Here is a 17,733-nt window from a genome sequence, read left to right as displayed (position 1 = left end):
ACGGGGTCTACAGCCTGAGAGCTGTGCTGCCCAGGGTGTTCGCCGCGGCTCTGCCGGGCATGTGTCTGCTTTCAGACAGATGAGGAAAAGATGGGCTTTCCTGCAGCCTCCGGGATGCTGAGCAGGGGGTCCTTGGACCCCAGGGGGTCCACCCACTGTCTTTTTCAGCAAAGGCTCTCACAGACCAGGCCTGGGGAGGGGGATGTGCTCTGAGACCAGCGCCAGGGATGAGAAGGGGGTGCAGAGCCTTGTTGCCAGATAGACAGTCCCGGGCTGGCAGAGGGGTTTCTGGAGGGGGTGCCACCCGCCTGCCTGGCTGTGTGAATGGGTGTAGGGGAGAGAAGATGGCAGCACTCGCACAGCCTGTCCTGCTTGGGCGGGCTTTGAAAGAAAACTCCCTGTCAGGTATGTGAACGAAGGGGTGGGCCCTGCACTGCAGGAGCCGTGCTTTGTGCCATGTCAGTTCTCAGAACTGGCCGTTTCTGGGCTCCAGGCTTGGCTTGGCCTGCTCTGTCCACTAGACTGTGTGCTCCCTGAGGGCTGTCTGTACCTGCTCACATGTGGCATGTCCCAGCCTAGCACCTTCCCGGTGCCCAGGACGGCTCCAGCAAGGTAGAAGGCAGTGCGCTAGGGTCCTCGCGGATCCCGTGAGCTCATCTGTCAAACATGCCTAACGAGAGCTCCTCGGAGGCGTTTAGCCGAGAGGGCTGAGTGCAGACCCTCTGCCAGGGCTCCATGTGCTCTCGTTCTTTGTGGGGCAGCCAGGGTGGCAAGGGCCTGGTGTGTGCACTGTCGTCTTTCCTTTCCCTGGCCTCCTAGACGGGCTGGCTCCAGGCCTCCCTGCTTTTGGTCCCTGTGCCAGGGTTGGGGTGGGCCTGTAACACCAGCTTCCCCCGGCTGTAGGCCGTCGAGCAGCTGAACATCAAGGCCAAGAACTTCCGCGACTTGCTGACTGATGAGCCCTTCTCCCGGCAGGACATCATCACCCTCCAGGTGGGTGTCCCCTTCTCACTGCAGCAGCTGTTCCTGGGGGCCCACCCCAGGCACCCTTGATGGCTCTCCCCTACTGCCCCACCTCCCCGTGCCAGGCTTTGGTGGTCTCCTCTCTCATAACGCAGGCCAGCCCCTGGGCCTTTGCTCAGCCACTTCCTTAGTCTGGCTCCCACCCCCTTCCCCCCCAGCCGGGTCAGGGCCCCTTGTCTCTGTCCCCACAGCCATCTCAGCACGCCAGAATGGCTGCCCTGCAGGCCTGCCTCCCGGGGGCAGGGACTGGCACACTGTCTACCCCAGCACCCCGTACAGGCTGAGCCTGCAGGTGTTGGTGCGCCCCCAGCAAGTTACCTAAAAGACACTGACAGGAAATCAGAGGGGAGTATGTGGCCTGGGTGGCGGCCGTGGGCAAGACACCAACAGGTGCTCCTGCTCCTGACTGGGACTTGCCCCTTCTTATTGGTGGTCAGGCCAACTTGCTTGCCGTGGGCATTAGGGTGGTGGACGCTCTGTCCTGATGGCCTCTGCAGTACCCTGGAGTCTGCTTTGGCCCTGGGGAGAAGGGCGTGTGCAGGAGGCCTGGAGGTGGCCCCACATCCACCCACCCTCCCTCAGCCACGCTCAGCCTGTCCCTGACTGCAGGGGTGCTCCCAAGCCGTGCTCCCAGGAGGAAGTGCAGCTGGCCAGTCTGCACCCTTCCTCCTGGTCCCCATGACCTCCCATCACCCCCCACCCAGGGTGGAGCCCTCCCCAGCGCCACCTGCAGATTCCCTCCTCAGCCCCCTGTGGCCTCAGGCCCCAGGCTGGTCCTCCCTCCTCTGTGGTCTGTGCTGCGACCTGCCCTAGCCTCTGCCCACTGCTGCTGGGCGGGGTGGGTGCCCGGCCCTGAGGGCTCACTGCTGTGTGTCTCCTCTTGCCCACAGGACCCCACCAATTTGGACAAATTCAACGTCTCCAACTTCTTTCATGTTAAAAATAACATGAAAATAACAGACCCAGGTATATATGTCTAGGAGCTGGGTGGGGCATGAGAGGCTTGGGGGTTTGGGGTGAACCTGGCTGCACCCCACTTTGGGGGTCTGATGGGAGGTGGGTGCCAGCTGGGATGGTTAGGGGCTTGGGTCCTGCAGTCTCTTGAGATGGGAGCCCAGCAACTTCTTTCCCAGGTCCTGAGGCTGAAAGGAGCCTCTCGAGGGTCCCCAGTCCCCCCCATTCTCAGGAATCTTCTCTCGTCCCCACAGTTGGGCCACCAGGTGACCTGTTGGGACCTGGTGAGAGGAGAGAGTGCTCACCCACTCAGCCTGTTGCAGCCACACCGCGAGGGCCTCCAGGTCGGCTGCTCTCTGAGCCCTGCTGAAGCTGGGGCTGGCTGGCAGCAGCTTTCCTGCCCTCCCGAGATGCTGCCTCAGTTTCTCCCTTTACCACACTCCTCCCATCCCTGTGGTGGAGGCCCTGAGTTTCCATCAGGTCTGCGTCCTCTCTGGTGCCTCTAACATGCTGCCGTCCCATGGCCAGCTCACCCCAGCGAGCCTGCCAGCCCTGGTGGTGGCACCTGAGGGGGAAGCCGGGGTCCTTGTGCTTTCACACTTTGTGGTGCTTACCCGAGGCATAACCACGGGCTCTTTGGCTCTGGGGGAGACCAGCAAGACCTGTGCTCAGAGATCAGGTAGGCCTCTGAGCTATGGAGCAGTCTTCCTGGGCACTTGACACATGTGTGCTGAGAATTTAGGGAGGCCAACTGCCTGAGCTGGGCAGAGGCTCCTGGTAGGCGGCACGTGCCTGGGAGCCCCTGGCTTTGAGACGGGGCTGCTGCTCTCTTGAGTGGGTGTGGCTGCCCAGCAGCGGGGTGGGCTGTTGCCCTCAGCTCCCCAGTGGACACCCACCCCCCGAGTGGGCACAGGCAGGCATCTCACATCCAGAAGGGTTTTTTTATTTTAAATGATGCTTTCGATTACAAAAGCAATACACAGACTGTAGAAAGATTGGAACGTACAGATGAATGTAAGCCACCCTGGAGCACTGACTGTGGTGGGAGCTTCCGCGATGTGGCTGGGCACACGTGGGCTTGGCTCTGACCACGTGGTCTGCGCATACCCAGGGTGGCCCTGGATGACCTGGCCTCCCTGCAGCGAGTGGGTGCTGCCACCTACAGCGCTGCCGTCCCTGGCCTGCCCAGCCAGCGGGTCCACTGTTGTCATCCCCTTGTCTGCGCCTGGGTGAGTCCCTTGGGCTGGGCTGCTCAGGGCCCTGTTCTGTTCTGTAGATGAAGAAAAGGCCAAACAGGACCCGTCTTACTATTTGAAAAACACAAACACCGAGACCCGAGAGACCTTGCAGGAGCTCTACAAGGAGTTCAAAGGAGACGAGATCCTGGCCGCCACCATGAAAGCCCCTGAGAAGAAGAAAGTGGACAAACTGAATGCCGTGAGTAGGCATGGGGCAGTGGGGCCCACAGCAAGCTGGTCCTGGCGAAGAGGCTATGAGGTGCATTTGGAGGGAGGGCAGGCTGGCCCCTGGCCCTGGGCTCACTCTGGGGCACAGTCAGTGCCAGCACCACGTGTCAGGGAGCGTAGGCCATGTGGCTGTGCTGTCCTGGGAGCCAAGAGGAGGGGCCCTGAGGCCCACCCCAGGACGGCTTGACCCTGAGAAGGCTGGAGGGCTGGGTGCTGCGGTGAGGAGGGCTGCTGGGTGAATCCGTGGTCCTGGAGGCTCTCCCTGGCAACATAAAAGCCCCAGGGAATGGTGTGTGGGTCTTGGGGTGGCAGGAGGGGGTGACTTTTCACTGCCCAGAGCAGAACCCAGGGTGACATAGCAAGACATTTCAGGGCTGCTGGTGCCCAGTCCTTGGCTTGGCCCTGGGCCCTATATCCAAGGCTCCCAACAGTTTTGTAAGTGACCCTAAGCCCCCATCAGCTGGGGTGGCCTGTCAGCCCCTGGTGCCCCCTTCCCTATTCAGGCAGCACCTGGTGAGCTGGGGGGGGGGGCGTTGGAAGAGGTGGGGCTTCCTCCTGCAACTGAAAGGTCAGGCGTGGTGGAGCAGCTCTGAGGCCCTGCAGAGAGGTGAGCCTGGGCCTCTGGACTGCTCCTGTTGGCCTGGCATGGCCCCCACTCACACCTGGCTGCCTTCCTGGACCTGTGTGGTGTCTGCTGTAGGTGTCTCAGGCGTCTTGGGCAGCTCTGACCCACCTGCACTAGCAAGGAGGACCCTGGCTTTCATCTCCCTTCTTCTGGGTTTCCGCTTAGAAAATTACCTGGTCAGGTTTGGACAATTGAGAAAAAACTGCACCAACTCTAACTCAGCAGCTCTTAGCATTTCAGTGTATTGCCTTCCAGTCCCTTTTGATTTGCCTGTCCATAGGATTATATTTTTTAAAGAACCTTTTGATAAAACTTTTTTTTTTACTAGTATTTTTTTTAAAGATTTATATCTCCCTCCTCACCTCATTTGAGCTCACTGTCTGCTCATCTTTTTTTTTTTTAAGATTTTATTTATTTCTCCCCATCTCCTTGTTGTTTGCATTTGCTGTGTCTGTGTGTCTTGTTTTTTTAAAAGGCAGTGGGAACCCAACCCAGGACTTCCAGTATGGGAGAGAGGCACCTAATCAATGGAGCCACCTCCGTTTCCTGCTTTGTTGTGTCTCTCGTTATGTTTTTCTTCTTGTGTCTCTTGTTCCATCAGCTTATTGTGTCAGCTTGCTTCACCTGCCCGTTGCATCAGCTTAATGTCTTCTTTAGGAGGCATGGTAACTGAATAAGGATCCTCCCATGTGGTAGGCAGGAGTCCAATCACTTGAGCCAAATCTGCTTTCCTGCTTGTCATCTTTTTAGGAGGCAACAGGAACTGCACCTAGGACCTCCTATGTGGGAAGGAGCTGCCCAATCACTTGAGCCACCTCTGCTCCCTGCTTGTTGTGTCTCATTGTATCTCTTGTTGCATCATCTTTTTGTGCCAGCCTGTTGCTGATAGCTTGCTGTCTTGCTTATCCTCTTTAGGAGGCACCAGGACCCAAACCCGGGACTTCCCATTGGTAGGCAGAGTCCAACTGCTTGAACCACATCCACTACCGGTTTTATTTTCAAAGAAACTTTAGATCATCTAAAGATTACATAAAAAATATAGGGAGAATCCCATATATACCACTCTCTCCTCCTCCCCCATTTTTCCCCATTAAAAACATCTTTCATTAGTGTAGTATATTTGTTACAATTGATGAACACGTATCGAAGTCTTTTTTTTTTTATTTTTAAAATTCATTTTTAAAAAATATTACATTCAAAAAATATGAGGTCCCATTCAACCCCACCGCCCCCACCCCACCACTCCCCCCACAGCAATACTCTCCCCCATCGTCATGACATATCAATTGCATTTGGTAAGTATATCTCTGGGCATCGCTGCACCTCATGGTCAGTGGTCCACATCATAGCCCATACTCTCCCATGTTCCATCCAGTGGGCCCTGGGAGGATCTACAATGTCCGGTAATTGTCCCTGAAGCACCACCCAGGACAACTCCAAGTCCCGAAAACGCCTCCACATCTCATCTCTTCCTCCCATTTCCCACACCCAGCAGCCACCATGGCCACTTTTCCCACATCAATGCCACATTTTCTCTGTGGACCTTGGATTGGTTGTGTCCATTGCACATCTATGTCAAGAGGAGGCTTAGATTCCACATGGATACTGGATGCAATCCTCCTGCTTTCAGTTGTAGGCACTCTAGGTTCCATGGTGTGGTGGTTGACATTCTTCAACTCCATGTTAGCTGAGTGGGGTAGGTCCAATAAATCAGAGTGTAGGAGTTGAAGTCTGTTGAGGCTCCGGGCCTGGCTAGCATATTGTCAGTCCAGAGATTCAAATCCCCTAGATATATCTTAAATCCTAGCACCAGCTAAATTCCAGTAAAGTAGCATGAAAGTCTTGTGAAAAGAGATCCTATCTGTGTCCAACTCCATCACGCAGAAACACCAGCTCCAAAGAAGGGCCACCTGACATGGTAGTGAACCCCATCTGCCATGACCATAGAACCTGTGGGTCTCTTTAGCCCTCAAAAGAACCAATACCTGGGGTTGTATCTACTTTATCTGTCTCTGAGACTCTGCTCAGGTGTGCATAAGGGCAATCCTTCTGACAACCTCCAGACTCTTTTTTAGAGACTCATAGCCATATAAACTCATTTCTCCTTTCCATTTCCCCCTTACATTAGGTCAAACAGCATTTTAAACTCCTGTTATTATATGTAGACAGGGATATTCTGCTGGTCCGCGTTGAACCTTTAATTCAAGGTCATTTTCTAGTTGCATCATCAGCTGGTGCTTGGTAGTGATCCCTCGGTGCCAGGGAGGCTCATCCCCGGGTGTCATGTCCCACGCTGGGGGGAGTGCGTTGCATTTACATGCTGAGTTTGGCTTCGAGAGTGGCCACATTTGAGTAACATGAAGGCTGTCAGGAGGAAACTCCCAGGCACAGTGCTGCTCTAGGCCTTGTTCTTATTTCAGGCGTATAGGCTCACAAGGATAGTCATTAGTATCAGGGGCTCACTGTTGGACCCTCATTCCTTCCTGGTCCTTACCATTGCACCTGGGGGACTGCTGCTGCTCCCCTAGGGACCACAACAGAGCACCCCCGGCCAGGAACCCAGTACCCCCCCAGCTGTTGTTTTTAATTGTTTCCACTATGAGTATATCCAGACATTACCATGCACCCTGGACATATGCCCTGTATAACCCCCTGTCAACCATATATCACCTGTCAATAACATCCCATACCAGTATTCCTCCGCTGCCATTGTTGAACCACTCTGTGATCCAAAACTTCCTGTAAAGTGAAGCCCAATATAATGTCAGGATCCCTTACTAGTAAAATGGAATATAGCGATGGGTTTAAAGGTTAGATATAGAATACGTATTGATTTGGAAAAATTCTACATCCTATCTTTTTCTTTTCTTTTTTCCTAATTATTGAGCTTCTCTTCACAAGAGCCTTAGATCACAGTAATTCATATATAAAATATACAGTACTCCCACACATCCACCATAAAACCTTTTTCCTTCCACAGCGATATTCTTATAACTTATTCATATCATATTTACTTAAACTGATATATAGACTCTGAGACAATAGCTTTCAAACAAGGTGACATCTGTGCTTACATTGTGGTCCATACTTTAGGATATACAGTTTTCTAAATTTTTAGTTATCCTATGTTTTACCTTATGGTTTACATTATTAGTCTGTGGTCCCCTATATGTTTTTGGTGTAATATTACATGTTTTATATCCATCCTTGTGTACTCTCGCGAAACTCCTCTCTCACCCCCACATTTACCTTGGTTCCATCCATTCAACATCCATTTTCCCCTCCCCTTGGGGCCCACAGCAACAGCTAATCTCCATTTCCCGAGGAGCCACATCCAGAGATACTTGCAACAGTGGTCAGGGCCTGACTTGCTCAACTGCCCTAATGCCCTGGGAACCATCCTTTCTCTCGAGAGATACAGTTCCCTCTTTTTTGATGGCATTAGTCCTCCCCAGGATGTAGGTCCACCCCAACTCTCACTGCTTGGGTCTCTATCCAATGGTACAACCCACCCTGGCAAAATGAGCATTCAGACATTCCCCAGGAGTCCGTCCCGTGTCAGATCATCCCCTCTGAGCATCCTAAACAGGTAACCCTTTTAATTATATTTTGATACAGTTTTCTCAGCATTTTACTCTCAACCAACACCTGACACTCTCCTATGTTCATATGTTGCCCCTCCCTCCCCCCAATTTTTTGGACACTATTACCCATCCGCCCATCCCCAGCCCCCCTCAAACCTGCAAAGCCCCACCCAAAGGCAACCCCTTGCCCCCATTTTATCTCTTCTTTGTGCTCATACTTACCGCCAGCTCATCATAGATTCCACCCCTGCAGACGTCGGCTCATATCCTTCCTCCACCCCCTGATTTCCTGTAAGCCTATCTTCCAGTCTCTAGCTCTCTGAGGCAGCTTGCTTATTTCATATCATTGAGGTCATGTAGTATTTGTCCTTCAATGCCTGGGTTGCTTCACTCAGCATAAGGTTCTCAAGATTCATCCGGTTATCACGTGTGTTTGTAGTGTATTTGTTCTTAAAGCCGAGTAGTATTCCATTGTATGTATATACCACATTTTATTGATCCACTCATCTGTTGATGGGCATTTGGGTTGATTCCAACTTTTGGCGATAGTGAACAATGCTGCTATGAACATTGGTGAGCATATATCAGTTTGTGTCCTTGTTTTCAGTTCTGCTGGGTATATACCAAGCAGTGGTATTGCTGGGTCATATGGCAAATCTATGGTTAGTTTTTTGAGAAACTGCCAAACTGTCCTCCAGAATGGTTGTATCCTTCTGCATTCCCACCAGCAGTGGATGAGTGTTCCCATTTCTTCACATCCTCTCCAGCATTTGTATTCTGTTTTTTTCATAGCTGCCAATCTTATGGGAGTAAGATGGTATCTCATTGTAGTTTTGATTTGCATTTCCCTGATAGCTAGAGATTTGGGGCATTTTTTCATGTGCTTTTTAGCCATTTGTATTTCTTCTTTGGAGAAGCGTCTGTTTAAATCTTTTTCCCATTTTTTAAATGGGTTGTTTATCTTTTTATTTTCAAGATATATGAGTTCTTTATATATGCAAGTTATAAGTCTCTTATCAGATATATGGTTGCCAAATATTTTCTCCCATTGTGTGGGTTCCCTTTTTACTTTCTTGACAAACTCCTTTGAGGTGCAGAAGGCTTTAATTTTGAGGAAGTCCCATTTATCTATTCTTTTGCTGCTCGTGCATTTGGTGTGATATTCATGAAGCCATTTCCTATTACAAGGTCTTGTAGATGTTTCCCTACACTGCTTTCCAAGGTCTTTATGGTCTTGGCTCTTATAATTAAGTCTTTGATCCATCTTGAGTTGATCTTTGTATAGGGTGTGAGATGGTAATCCTCTTTCATTCTTCTACATATGGATATCCAGTTCTCCAGGCACCATTTGTTGAATAGGCCATTCTCTCCCAGTTGAGAGGGTTTGGTGGCTTTATCGAATATTATATGGCTCTATATGTGAGGTTCTATATCAGAACTTTCAATTTGATTCCATTGGTCTGTGTGTCTCTCATTATGCCAATACCATGCTGTTTTCACTACTGTAGCTTTGTAGTATGTTTTGAAGTCAGGTAGTGTGATTCCTCCAATTTCGTTTTTCTTTTTCAATATGTCTTTGGCTATTCAGGGCCTCTTTCCTTTCCAAATAAATTTCAGTTAGTTTTTCTAGTTCCTTAAAGAAGGCTGTGTTGATTTTTATTGGGATTGCACTGAATGTGTAGATCAGTTTTGGTAGGATAGACATCTTAATAATATTTAGTCATCCTATCCATGAACAAGGAATATTCTTCCATTTATTTAGGTCTTTGATTTCCTTGAACAGTCTTGTATAGTTTTCAGTGTATAAGTTTTTTACATCTTTAGTTAAATTTATTCCTAAATATTTGATTTTTTTATTTACTATTGTAAATGGTATTTGTTTCTTGATTTCCTCCTGATCTTGGTCATTATTGGTGTACAGAAATGCTACTGATTTTTGTGCATTGATCTTATAACCTGCGACTTTACTAAACTCATTTATGAGTTCTAGAAGCTTTGTTGTAGATCTCTCAGGGTTTTCTATGTATAGGATCATATCATCTGCAAATAATGAGATTTTGACTTCTTCCTTTCCAATTTGAATGCCTTTTATATCTGGTTCTTGCCTCAGTGCTCGAGCAAGTACTTCTAAGACAATGTTAAATAGAAGGGGAGACAATGGACATCCTTGTCTTGTTCCTGACTTTAGAGGGAAGGATTTTAGGATTTCTCCATTGTAAACAATGTTGGCTGTAGGTTTTTCATATATACTTTTTATCATGTTCAAAACTTTTCCTTGTATTCCGATCTTTTGGAGTGTTTTTATCAAGAAAGTGTGCTGTATTTTGTCAAATGCTTTTTCTGCATCTTTAGATATAATCATGTGATTTTTTTCCTTCAATCTGTTTATATGGTGTATTACGTTGATTGATTTTCTTACGTTGAACCATCCTTGCATACCTGGAATGAATCCCACTTGGTCGTGGTGTATAATTCATTTACTGTGTTGTTGAATACGATTAGCAAGTATTTTGTTAAGTATTTTTGCGTCTAGGTTCATTAGAGAAATTGGTCTGTAATTTTCCTTTCTTGTGGTGTCTTTGTTTGGCTTTGGTACTAGGGTAATGTTGGCATCATAGAAGGAGTTAGGCAATGTTCCTTCTGTTTCGATTTTTTGGAATAGTTTCAGCAGGATTGGTGTTAGTTCTTTCCGGAATGTTTTGTAGAATTCACCTGTGAAGCCGTCTGGCCCTGGCTCTTCTTAGTTGGGAGGTTTTAATGACCGTTTCTATCTCTTTACTTGTGATTGGTTTGTTGAGATCATCTATTTCTTCTTTCGTCAATATGGGCTGCTGATGTTTCTAGAAATTTGTCCATTTCCTCTGAATTGTCATTTTTGTTGGAATATAGTTTTTCAAAGTATCCTCTTATGATAGTCTTTAATTCTGTGGGGTCAGTGGTGATATCTCCTTTCTCATTTCTTATTTTGTGTATTTTGCATCTTCTCTCTTTTTTTCTTTGTTAGTCTCGCTAAAGGTTTGTCAATTTTGTTGATCTTCTCAAAAAACCACCTCTTGGTCTTGTTTATCTTTTCAAGTGCTTTCTTATTTCGAAGTCTTGTTAACCAACAATGATCTATAGTTTACACTGTATAGTTTACACTTTGCACAATTTTATAGGTTTTGACAAAGTGTATAATGGCCCATATCCATCATTGCTATGCCTTGCAGGATAATTCCAGTGTCCCCACAGTGCCCTCTGTTACACCAGTTCTTCCCTCTCCCTCCCCCCAGAACCTCTGGTGGCCACTGTTTTTCTATCAATGTTACGAGATCTTCCACTGCTAGAGTAATAGGTCTACTCTGGTCCATAGTTGCATTCCCTCCTTATGTTTGTTCACTCCTCGATGTTGAGGATTTGGGGATGGTGATGCCCACCCTTGTTTCCAATTGAGAGGTGGCTTAGATTCCATGGTAGAAAATTTGAAACTCATAAAATGAAACTAAAAGTCTCTCTTTATCCTTATCATAGAGGTGGCCAGTTGTGCCTGTGGTCTTATGTCCAGGGTTTTGCCGACCACAGGGAGAAGCGTCTTCCGATGTTGCGTGGTCATGTGCCTCTGGTTTTTGGGGTGCGGTTTCTTCCATCCTGCCTGCCCCCCCCATCCCCTTCTGTTCCTTTGGCTAGCCGGGTCATCAGCCCAGCCCAGAGGCCCCTGAGACCCTGGTTCCCATCAATGCAGGTCCCTCTGCCTCGAGCATCCTGGCTGACACCAGCCTTCCCTGCCCTCTGCATTTTGTCCCTCATCCGCAGACAGCGCAGGTGCCCAGCTCCTGCCTGGTCCTGTGGGAGAGGCCAGTGCAGTCAGGGCCAGGGGCCTCTGGAGGCGCTATGGAGCTGGTGGGTGCGCGGCCAGTGTGCCCTCCTGGGGGGAGGCCTTGTGCAGGGCTGTGACTGTGAGGCTGGCACGTGGTACGGGCAGAGCGTTGGCACAGGCGGGCTGGCCCCGAAGCCCCCTCCGGGGGCGTCACAGATGTGCTCACGGCGCCTTTCTCTGCAGGCCCATTATTCCACCGGGAAGGTCAGCGCCTCCTTCACGTCCACCGCCATGGTTCCCGAGACCACGCACGAAGCAGGTAGCCGCCTGATGCCTCCAGACCACACAGTGCAGCAGTGTCAACGGGAGGGTGGGCGGGAGAGGGCACTGCGCACCTTCCTCCCCACCACCTGCCTCAGCCCTTGTCTCTCAGCCCTGGACTTGGGTCTCCTCAGCAGCTCAGGAGTGGTCAGGCAGGGCTGGGTCCTCCTTGAGAGTAGGTTCTGTGTCCTGGGCTGGCCCAGAGGCTTCCTCACCTTGTCCTGACATTGGACTTCAGCTGGGCCCATCTTACCCCCGGCCTCGTGCCTACATCCTGCCCGTGCTGCCCACGGGCACTTGACTCGCCATCGCTGGGCCCCCCTTGGCAGAGTCCCCAGGCTCCTCACTCCCTTCCATTCCCAGCCCACCCTGCTTCCAGGCTTTTTCAGTTTCCCCTTTTAACTGTTGAGCTTTTCCTTGGTCACTCTACCCATAGCTCCATGCTGCCTCAGTGAGCCCCTTGCACTCTCAGTGTCCCCCCAGAAGTGGGGTTGCAACCCAGGCTAGATGCCACCTGACTCCTAAACTTGTTCGTTAAGGGCCTAGGCCCAGCCTCCCGGGGTGGGGGGAGCAGGCGGCCGAGCTCAGGCCCTCTCTTTGCAGCTGCCGTTGACGAGGACGTCCTGCGGTACCAGTTTGTGAAGAAAAAGGGCTATGTGCGGCTTCACACCAACAGGGGCGACCTCAACCTCGAGCTGCACTGTGACCTGGTAGGTGTGGGGTCGAGCCCACAGTCCCACTTACCCTGCCACCTCCAGGGGTGATCTTTCTGGCAGTTTGACAGCCAGATCTAATGTGGCGCTGAACAGATATCCGATTGACATAGAAATGACCCCTCCCGAGGGAACTCCTGTTGACCCTCCTGGGCAGGTGCGCGCCCCTGTCACGTGCCTAGAGTCTGCCCGCACCTGTGCCCTGCTCCTGCTTTTTCCCCAGGGCCCTGTTGTGGGCACCGGTGCTGCAGGAGCTCCGCTCTTCAGCCCCGAGGCCCTTCCCTAGCCTGTCTGGCCTGGCCTGGTGCAGGGCCTCTAGGGCTCTGAGAGGCTGGGCGGCTGCCCATCTCCTGCCCTGTGATGAGGGCCCTGGGTGCTGTTGTGAGCCTCCCTTTGGTCGCCTGTGGCATCACAGGAGTGTCTGGGCTGTTTTGCAGACACCAAAAACCTGTGAAAACTTCATCAAGCTCTGCAAGAAGAATTATTATGATGGTACCATCTTTCACCGATCCATCAGGAACTTTGTGGTGAGTGACATGTTTGACCACTGACCATTGGGGCTTTGTGAGACATGGGGGCTAGGGCGGGCTCTGAAACAGGGCAGCTCTGTGGGACGCAGGGCCCTGGATGTGAAGTCTGGGTGGGCTCTGTGGGATGCTCAGGTCAGGACCGAAAGTGGAGGTGATGCCTCTCTCAGACCCTGTGAGCCCCTACTCCTCAGGGACAGGGAACTTGCAGGCTGACCCCTCAAGTCTCAAGCTCAAGCTCAAGTGGCTTTGTTCTGAGTGGTGGCCCAGAAGTGACCCTTGTCCTCATGGAGAGTTTACACCTTTTTGTTGGACCTCTGTCTGACAGGTGGGGTATTTGTTCAGTCAGAATCAGATGGTGGGTGTGGACGCAGATACCAGGGCTGGGCAGTGGGGCATGAGGTGGGGGCGAGAGCCTCAGCAGAGCTGGGGGAGGGTCACAAGCCTGGGGGTGGTAGGACATAGCTTGCTCATTGGTTTTTGTTCTTCTCCCAGATTCAAGGGGGTGACCCCACTGGCACAGGCACAGGTAGGTACAGGGGCTGGCTGGACCCCTCTTTCTGGGACAACTTTGGCTCCTCTGTAGGGCGTTGGAGGAGGGGGCCACGTAGAGAGTTCCAGATGTCAAATCAAATCACAGCTCAGTCACCAGCGTGCTGTGTGGCCTCAAGGCATGTCCCTCAGTTTTCTCATTTGCAACACAGGGGGTATTGGGGTGGTCCTTGGGCCTAAATGACAGTTATAGAGCAGGAGCACGTCATGCCTTCCATGGGCCTGCTTGGATGGGATGGTAACCTCAGAGATAGGTCAGCCTGGTTCTAGCCATCCCTTCCTCGGTTGCTCCTGGTGGCATTGGGGCACAATTCTGGGCAGCGCTGCATTTCCGTGGGGCAGGGTCCTGTGGGGCAGGGTGTCAGGGTCATGGCAGAAGCCGGCTTCTCACAGGCCTCTTGCCACCACTCAGTGTCTGACCCCAGGTCAGGTGGGTGTGATGAGCCTCTTTGAGAGAGAGGTGGGGCCCTGCCTGTGGCCACCCAGCTAAAGGCAGAGCAGCTGGGCCATGGGGCCAGGCTGGGGCCACTGCTCTCAGACAGAGGAGACTCAAGGGAGCCTGGCGAGGGGAGGCTGGGCCCACTTCCTGACCTCACAGACCTTCCCTGCCTCAGAGCCTGCCTCAGAGCCCACCTCAGCCTGTTATCTCTGGCCATGCCCTTTCCCTCATGGGCCACTCACCCTGCGGCCTTGAGCCTTTATTTCCTGTCCTCTGGGCCAGGCCCCGTGCAGGGACCTGGCATGAGTGAGTGGTGGTGCCTGCCTCGAGGGGTGCAGGGGCCGAGAGGGCTGCAGGCCAGGCAGGCCCGTGGGGGGCTTGTGATGAGGACACCTCAGGGCCCTGGGACCATGGGAGGTGCTTCTTGTTAGCTGGGGCCCAATCACTCGCTCCCCAAGTTCACCACCTGGGACAGATGGTGCCACAAATAGAATTAAAGGCCACCGAAACTGGTGTGTTTCAAATACAACTTGATGGTCGTCCTCTTCAGCGTTGCTTACTTTTGATGTTTGAGGACTTTTGGCCCCTAGCAGGGCAAGTGGTCTCAGTACAAACAGGAGGAAGTGTTTTTAAAACTCAAAACAAATAAGTCCAAAAAAGCTCTGAGACAGAGAAGAGCCTGCTCCAGGGGGTGAGTGGGCACTTGAACAGCTCTCACAGGTGGCAATGGAGACAGTCGAGCAGGGTGGTCCCAGTGCCCCAGGTGGGGTGGCTGAGGCCCAGAAAAGCCAGCGTGTGGTGGCTGGATCCCACGAGCCTGCCCCCAGCCCCCCTGGTAGCATGCCAGGCCTGTGGTGGGCCCTGGGGCTCGGGGCTACGGTTGAGAAGGCCTTTCTGGGAGGCGTCATTGCTGGCTGTGGGGATGCCCGCCTCCAGGGATGCCCTTTCCCTTGCAGGTGGCGAGTCGTACTGGGGCAAGCCCTTCAAAGACGAGTTCCGGCCCAACCTCTCGCACACGGGTAGGGGCGTCCTCAGCATGGCCAACTCGGGGCCCAACAGCAACAAGTCTCAGTTGTGAGTCCCCCACCTCGGGGCTGGGCTGGCTGTCGGGGGGCCTGGGGACCTGAGCTGGAGCCCCCTGAGGCTCTTCCTCTGACCCTGCCCTGGACGTTGCCCTTTCCTCAAACCCATTTCCCAAAGTGGGCAGGCCATGTGGGGAGACTCATCCCCCAAGCCCCTGTGCTGATGGTTGGAAGGGGAAAGGGGAGCCCCTAGAGCAAGTCGGCAGGCAGGACCCCATGCAGTGATGGGCGCTCATTGCAGAAGAGGAGGCAGTACCTACCTGGCAGCGTCACAAAGTCTGGGGGAAGGCAACCAAAGCCCAGATGCATGGGATGGCGAGGGGGGCTGAGGGATGTCACCAGGGAGGGTTTAGTGTGTTGAACAACAGAAACCAGACTGCTGGGCGGCGCTGCAAGAGGGTCTGGATCACATTCTAATGCTGAGGGGTACATGGGGGTGGGTTTCAAGGGAGATACGACCTGGCTTTGATTGTTGTGGCTCTTGGTGGAGAGGGGATCTGCACGTGAATGTGGGGGCGGGGAGGGGCTGCTTACCAGGGAGAGGCGTGCTCAGCTGCAAGACAGGAACCAGAGGGGGAGCTGGTTGGGCCCGGCGGGTGCCACGAAGAAGGTATGGTGCCAGGGACTGTGCAGCCACTGATGTGGTGCTGTTTGTGGAAAAGGATGCCAGGGAGGAGGAATTGTGCCTTGAACATTTCTGTGTCATGCCTGTGAAACACCAACTAGACTGCTCTGCTGGGTTGTTTGGTGCTGAGAGGGCTAGAAGCAAGGAACAGATATGAAGCCAGAGGCCAGGCCCACCTAGAGTGCCGGGGGTGAGGGATGGCCTCTGAGCAATGTGGTACCTGGAAAGGAGCCGGCGGTGAAGTTTTGATGACTGTATTGGGAACATCGTTGGGGACAGTGGGCTCAAGGAGCTGAGTGTGGCAGTTCTGGGGATATCTGGTCTTGGAGAGGAATGTGGGGTCAAAAAAGGCATTTTCTCCTTGGTCATTTTTGAGGTGCTATGAGATCACAGGTGTGTCAATTTGTCAATACAAAAGAAGCAGGTTGGAGAGGGGCTGTCCACAGAGTGGGTTGGGGTGTGGACCCAGGCTGAGGGGAGTGGCCTTTGGCAGGACCCAGTGACCAAAGCGTCCAGAACAAAGTAATCAAGATGGGGTGGTTTGTAGATTTGGAGGTGACCACAGTGGTGATGGCCCCTCCCCACCTATCCCCTCCTGTTCTTGGGTGAGCTGGCAGAGGCCTCCAGTTGCTATTATAAATGGAATAGAATTTTTTGCTTGATTTCTTTTTTATATTGTTCATTTCTGGGTATCTGGGTATCTCAACACTGCTGATATTTGCATGTTGATCTTGTATCCCACCACTTTGTTGAATTCATTTATTAGCATGAGGAACTTTGTTGTGGATTTTTCAGGGTTTTCTGTCTATAGGATCATGTCATATGCAAATAGGGAAACTTTCACTTCTTCCTTTCCAATTCGTATGCCTTTTATTTCTTTTTCTTGCTTTGTTGGTGCGGATGTGATATATTTATTAAATAATTTACAGTATAGTGTGGACTTACTATGATTTTTATTTTGATGTAGCATATTCTGAGTGCAGTGGATAACTGCTTGCAAAAGTTGGTTAAGGATGGTGGAGATGGTTTTATGACACTGTGGGAAAATTTGAATTTCTAAATGTTTGCCAAAAATGACTGTTTGAGCAGATGTTGAACCATGTTAGGTTATCGGGCATTGAAATTATTGGAGGAGCAGATGTGGCTTGGGCCGTTGGACATTCACCTCCATGTGAGGTTCCAGGTTCAGGTCCCATTGCCTCCTGGAGAAGGCAAGCAAACAATGAGCAGACAGATGAGAGAACCATCTGGGGGAGGGGAGTAAAATTAACAAATCTTTTTTAAAAAATTATGTGAAAGTTGTAAAATGTAATTTTGTTCCTCATGACAGTTTTTGACATAAAGCGTATTTTATTTGATACTAATATAGCTACTTCAGCTTTCTTTTGGTTATTACTTGCATGGTGTATTTTTTCCATCTTTTCAGTTTCAACCTGCTTATGATTTTGAATTTTTTATGTTCTTTATTTTATTTTACTTTATTTTATTTTTATGTCTTTGAATTTAAGATTAGTTTGTTGTAAAGAGCATATAGTTGGGTCATGCTTTTTTTAAATCCATTTTGCCAGTCACTGCCTTTTGACTGGGAAGTTTAATCCATTTACATTTAAAGTAACTATGCTAATGCAGGCCTTTCTTTTCCCATTTTGCTTCTTTGTGCTTGTAAATCTTATACCATTTTTGATCCTCAAATTTTCCATTAATGCCTCCTTCCATATTTATTTGGCTTTTTGTATTGTACCATTTTGAATTCCTCCTCAAATATACTTTTCATATATATTTTTTTATGGGTACTAAATCTATAACAATCATATTTGATTTGATACCAACTTATTTTCGATAGCATATATGTAAACTGTTTCTCTACTTCTCTGTACTCCCATCTGTCTTTGTACTGGTTGCAAATTATATATATGTACATTGTCTGTCCAAAACCATCGATTCATCAATTAAAGTTGTGCAGATCATGGAAGTCATTTCTTTCTTTTTTTCTTTTCTAGTTGTGTCATCATCTTTTTTGTGCACC

At 50.6% G+C, this 17,733-nt stretch overlaps 1 protein-coding gene across 2 annotated transcripts in view; it reads left to right on the top strand.

Moving 5' to 3' along the window:
• PPIL2 (peptidylprolyl isomerase like 2) overlaps positions 1–17,733 on the top strand; it is a 61,840-nt gene that overhangs the window by 30,863 nt on the left and 13,244 nt on the right. For both annotated transcript variants that reach the window (XR_011646534.1, XM_058281751.1), the window contains exons 8-15: positions 904–993; positions 1,914–1,989; positions 3,254–3,414; positions 11,692–11,767; positions 12,373–12,479; positions 12,920–13,009; positions 13,505–13,538; positions 14,957–15,074. Coding sequence is in view for 1 of the 2 variants with exons in the window: in XM_058281751.1 (XP_058137734.1) it covers positions 904–993; positions 1,914–1,989; positions 3,254–3,414; positions 11,692–11,767; positions 12,373–12,479; positions 12,920–13,009; positions 13,505–13,538; positions 14,957–15,074 (752 nt within the window). In the remaining variant the exon portion in view is untranslated. The remainder of the gene's footprint in view (positions 1–903; positions 994–1,913; positions 1,990–3,253; positions 3,415–11,691; positions 11,768–12,372; positions 12,480–12,919; positions 13,010–13,504; positions 13,539–14,956; positions 15,075–17,733) is intronic.

The sequence above is a fragment of the Dasypus novemcinctus genome, chromosome 19 (assembly GCF_030445035.2).
Source record: "Dasypus novemcinctus isolate mDasNov1 chromosome 19, mDasNov1.1.hap2, whole genome shotgun sequence".
NCBI lineage: Eukaryota > Metazoa > Chordata > Mammalia > Cingulata > Dasypodidae > Dasypus > Dasypus novemcinctus.
This window is presented reverse-complemented; position numbering and strand designations above follow the sequence as displayed.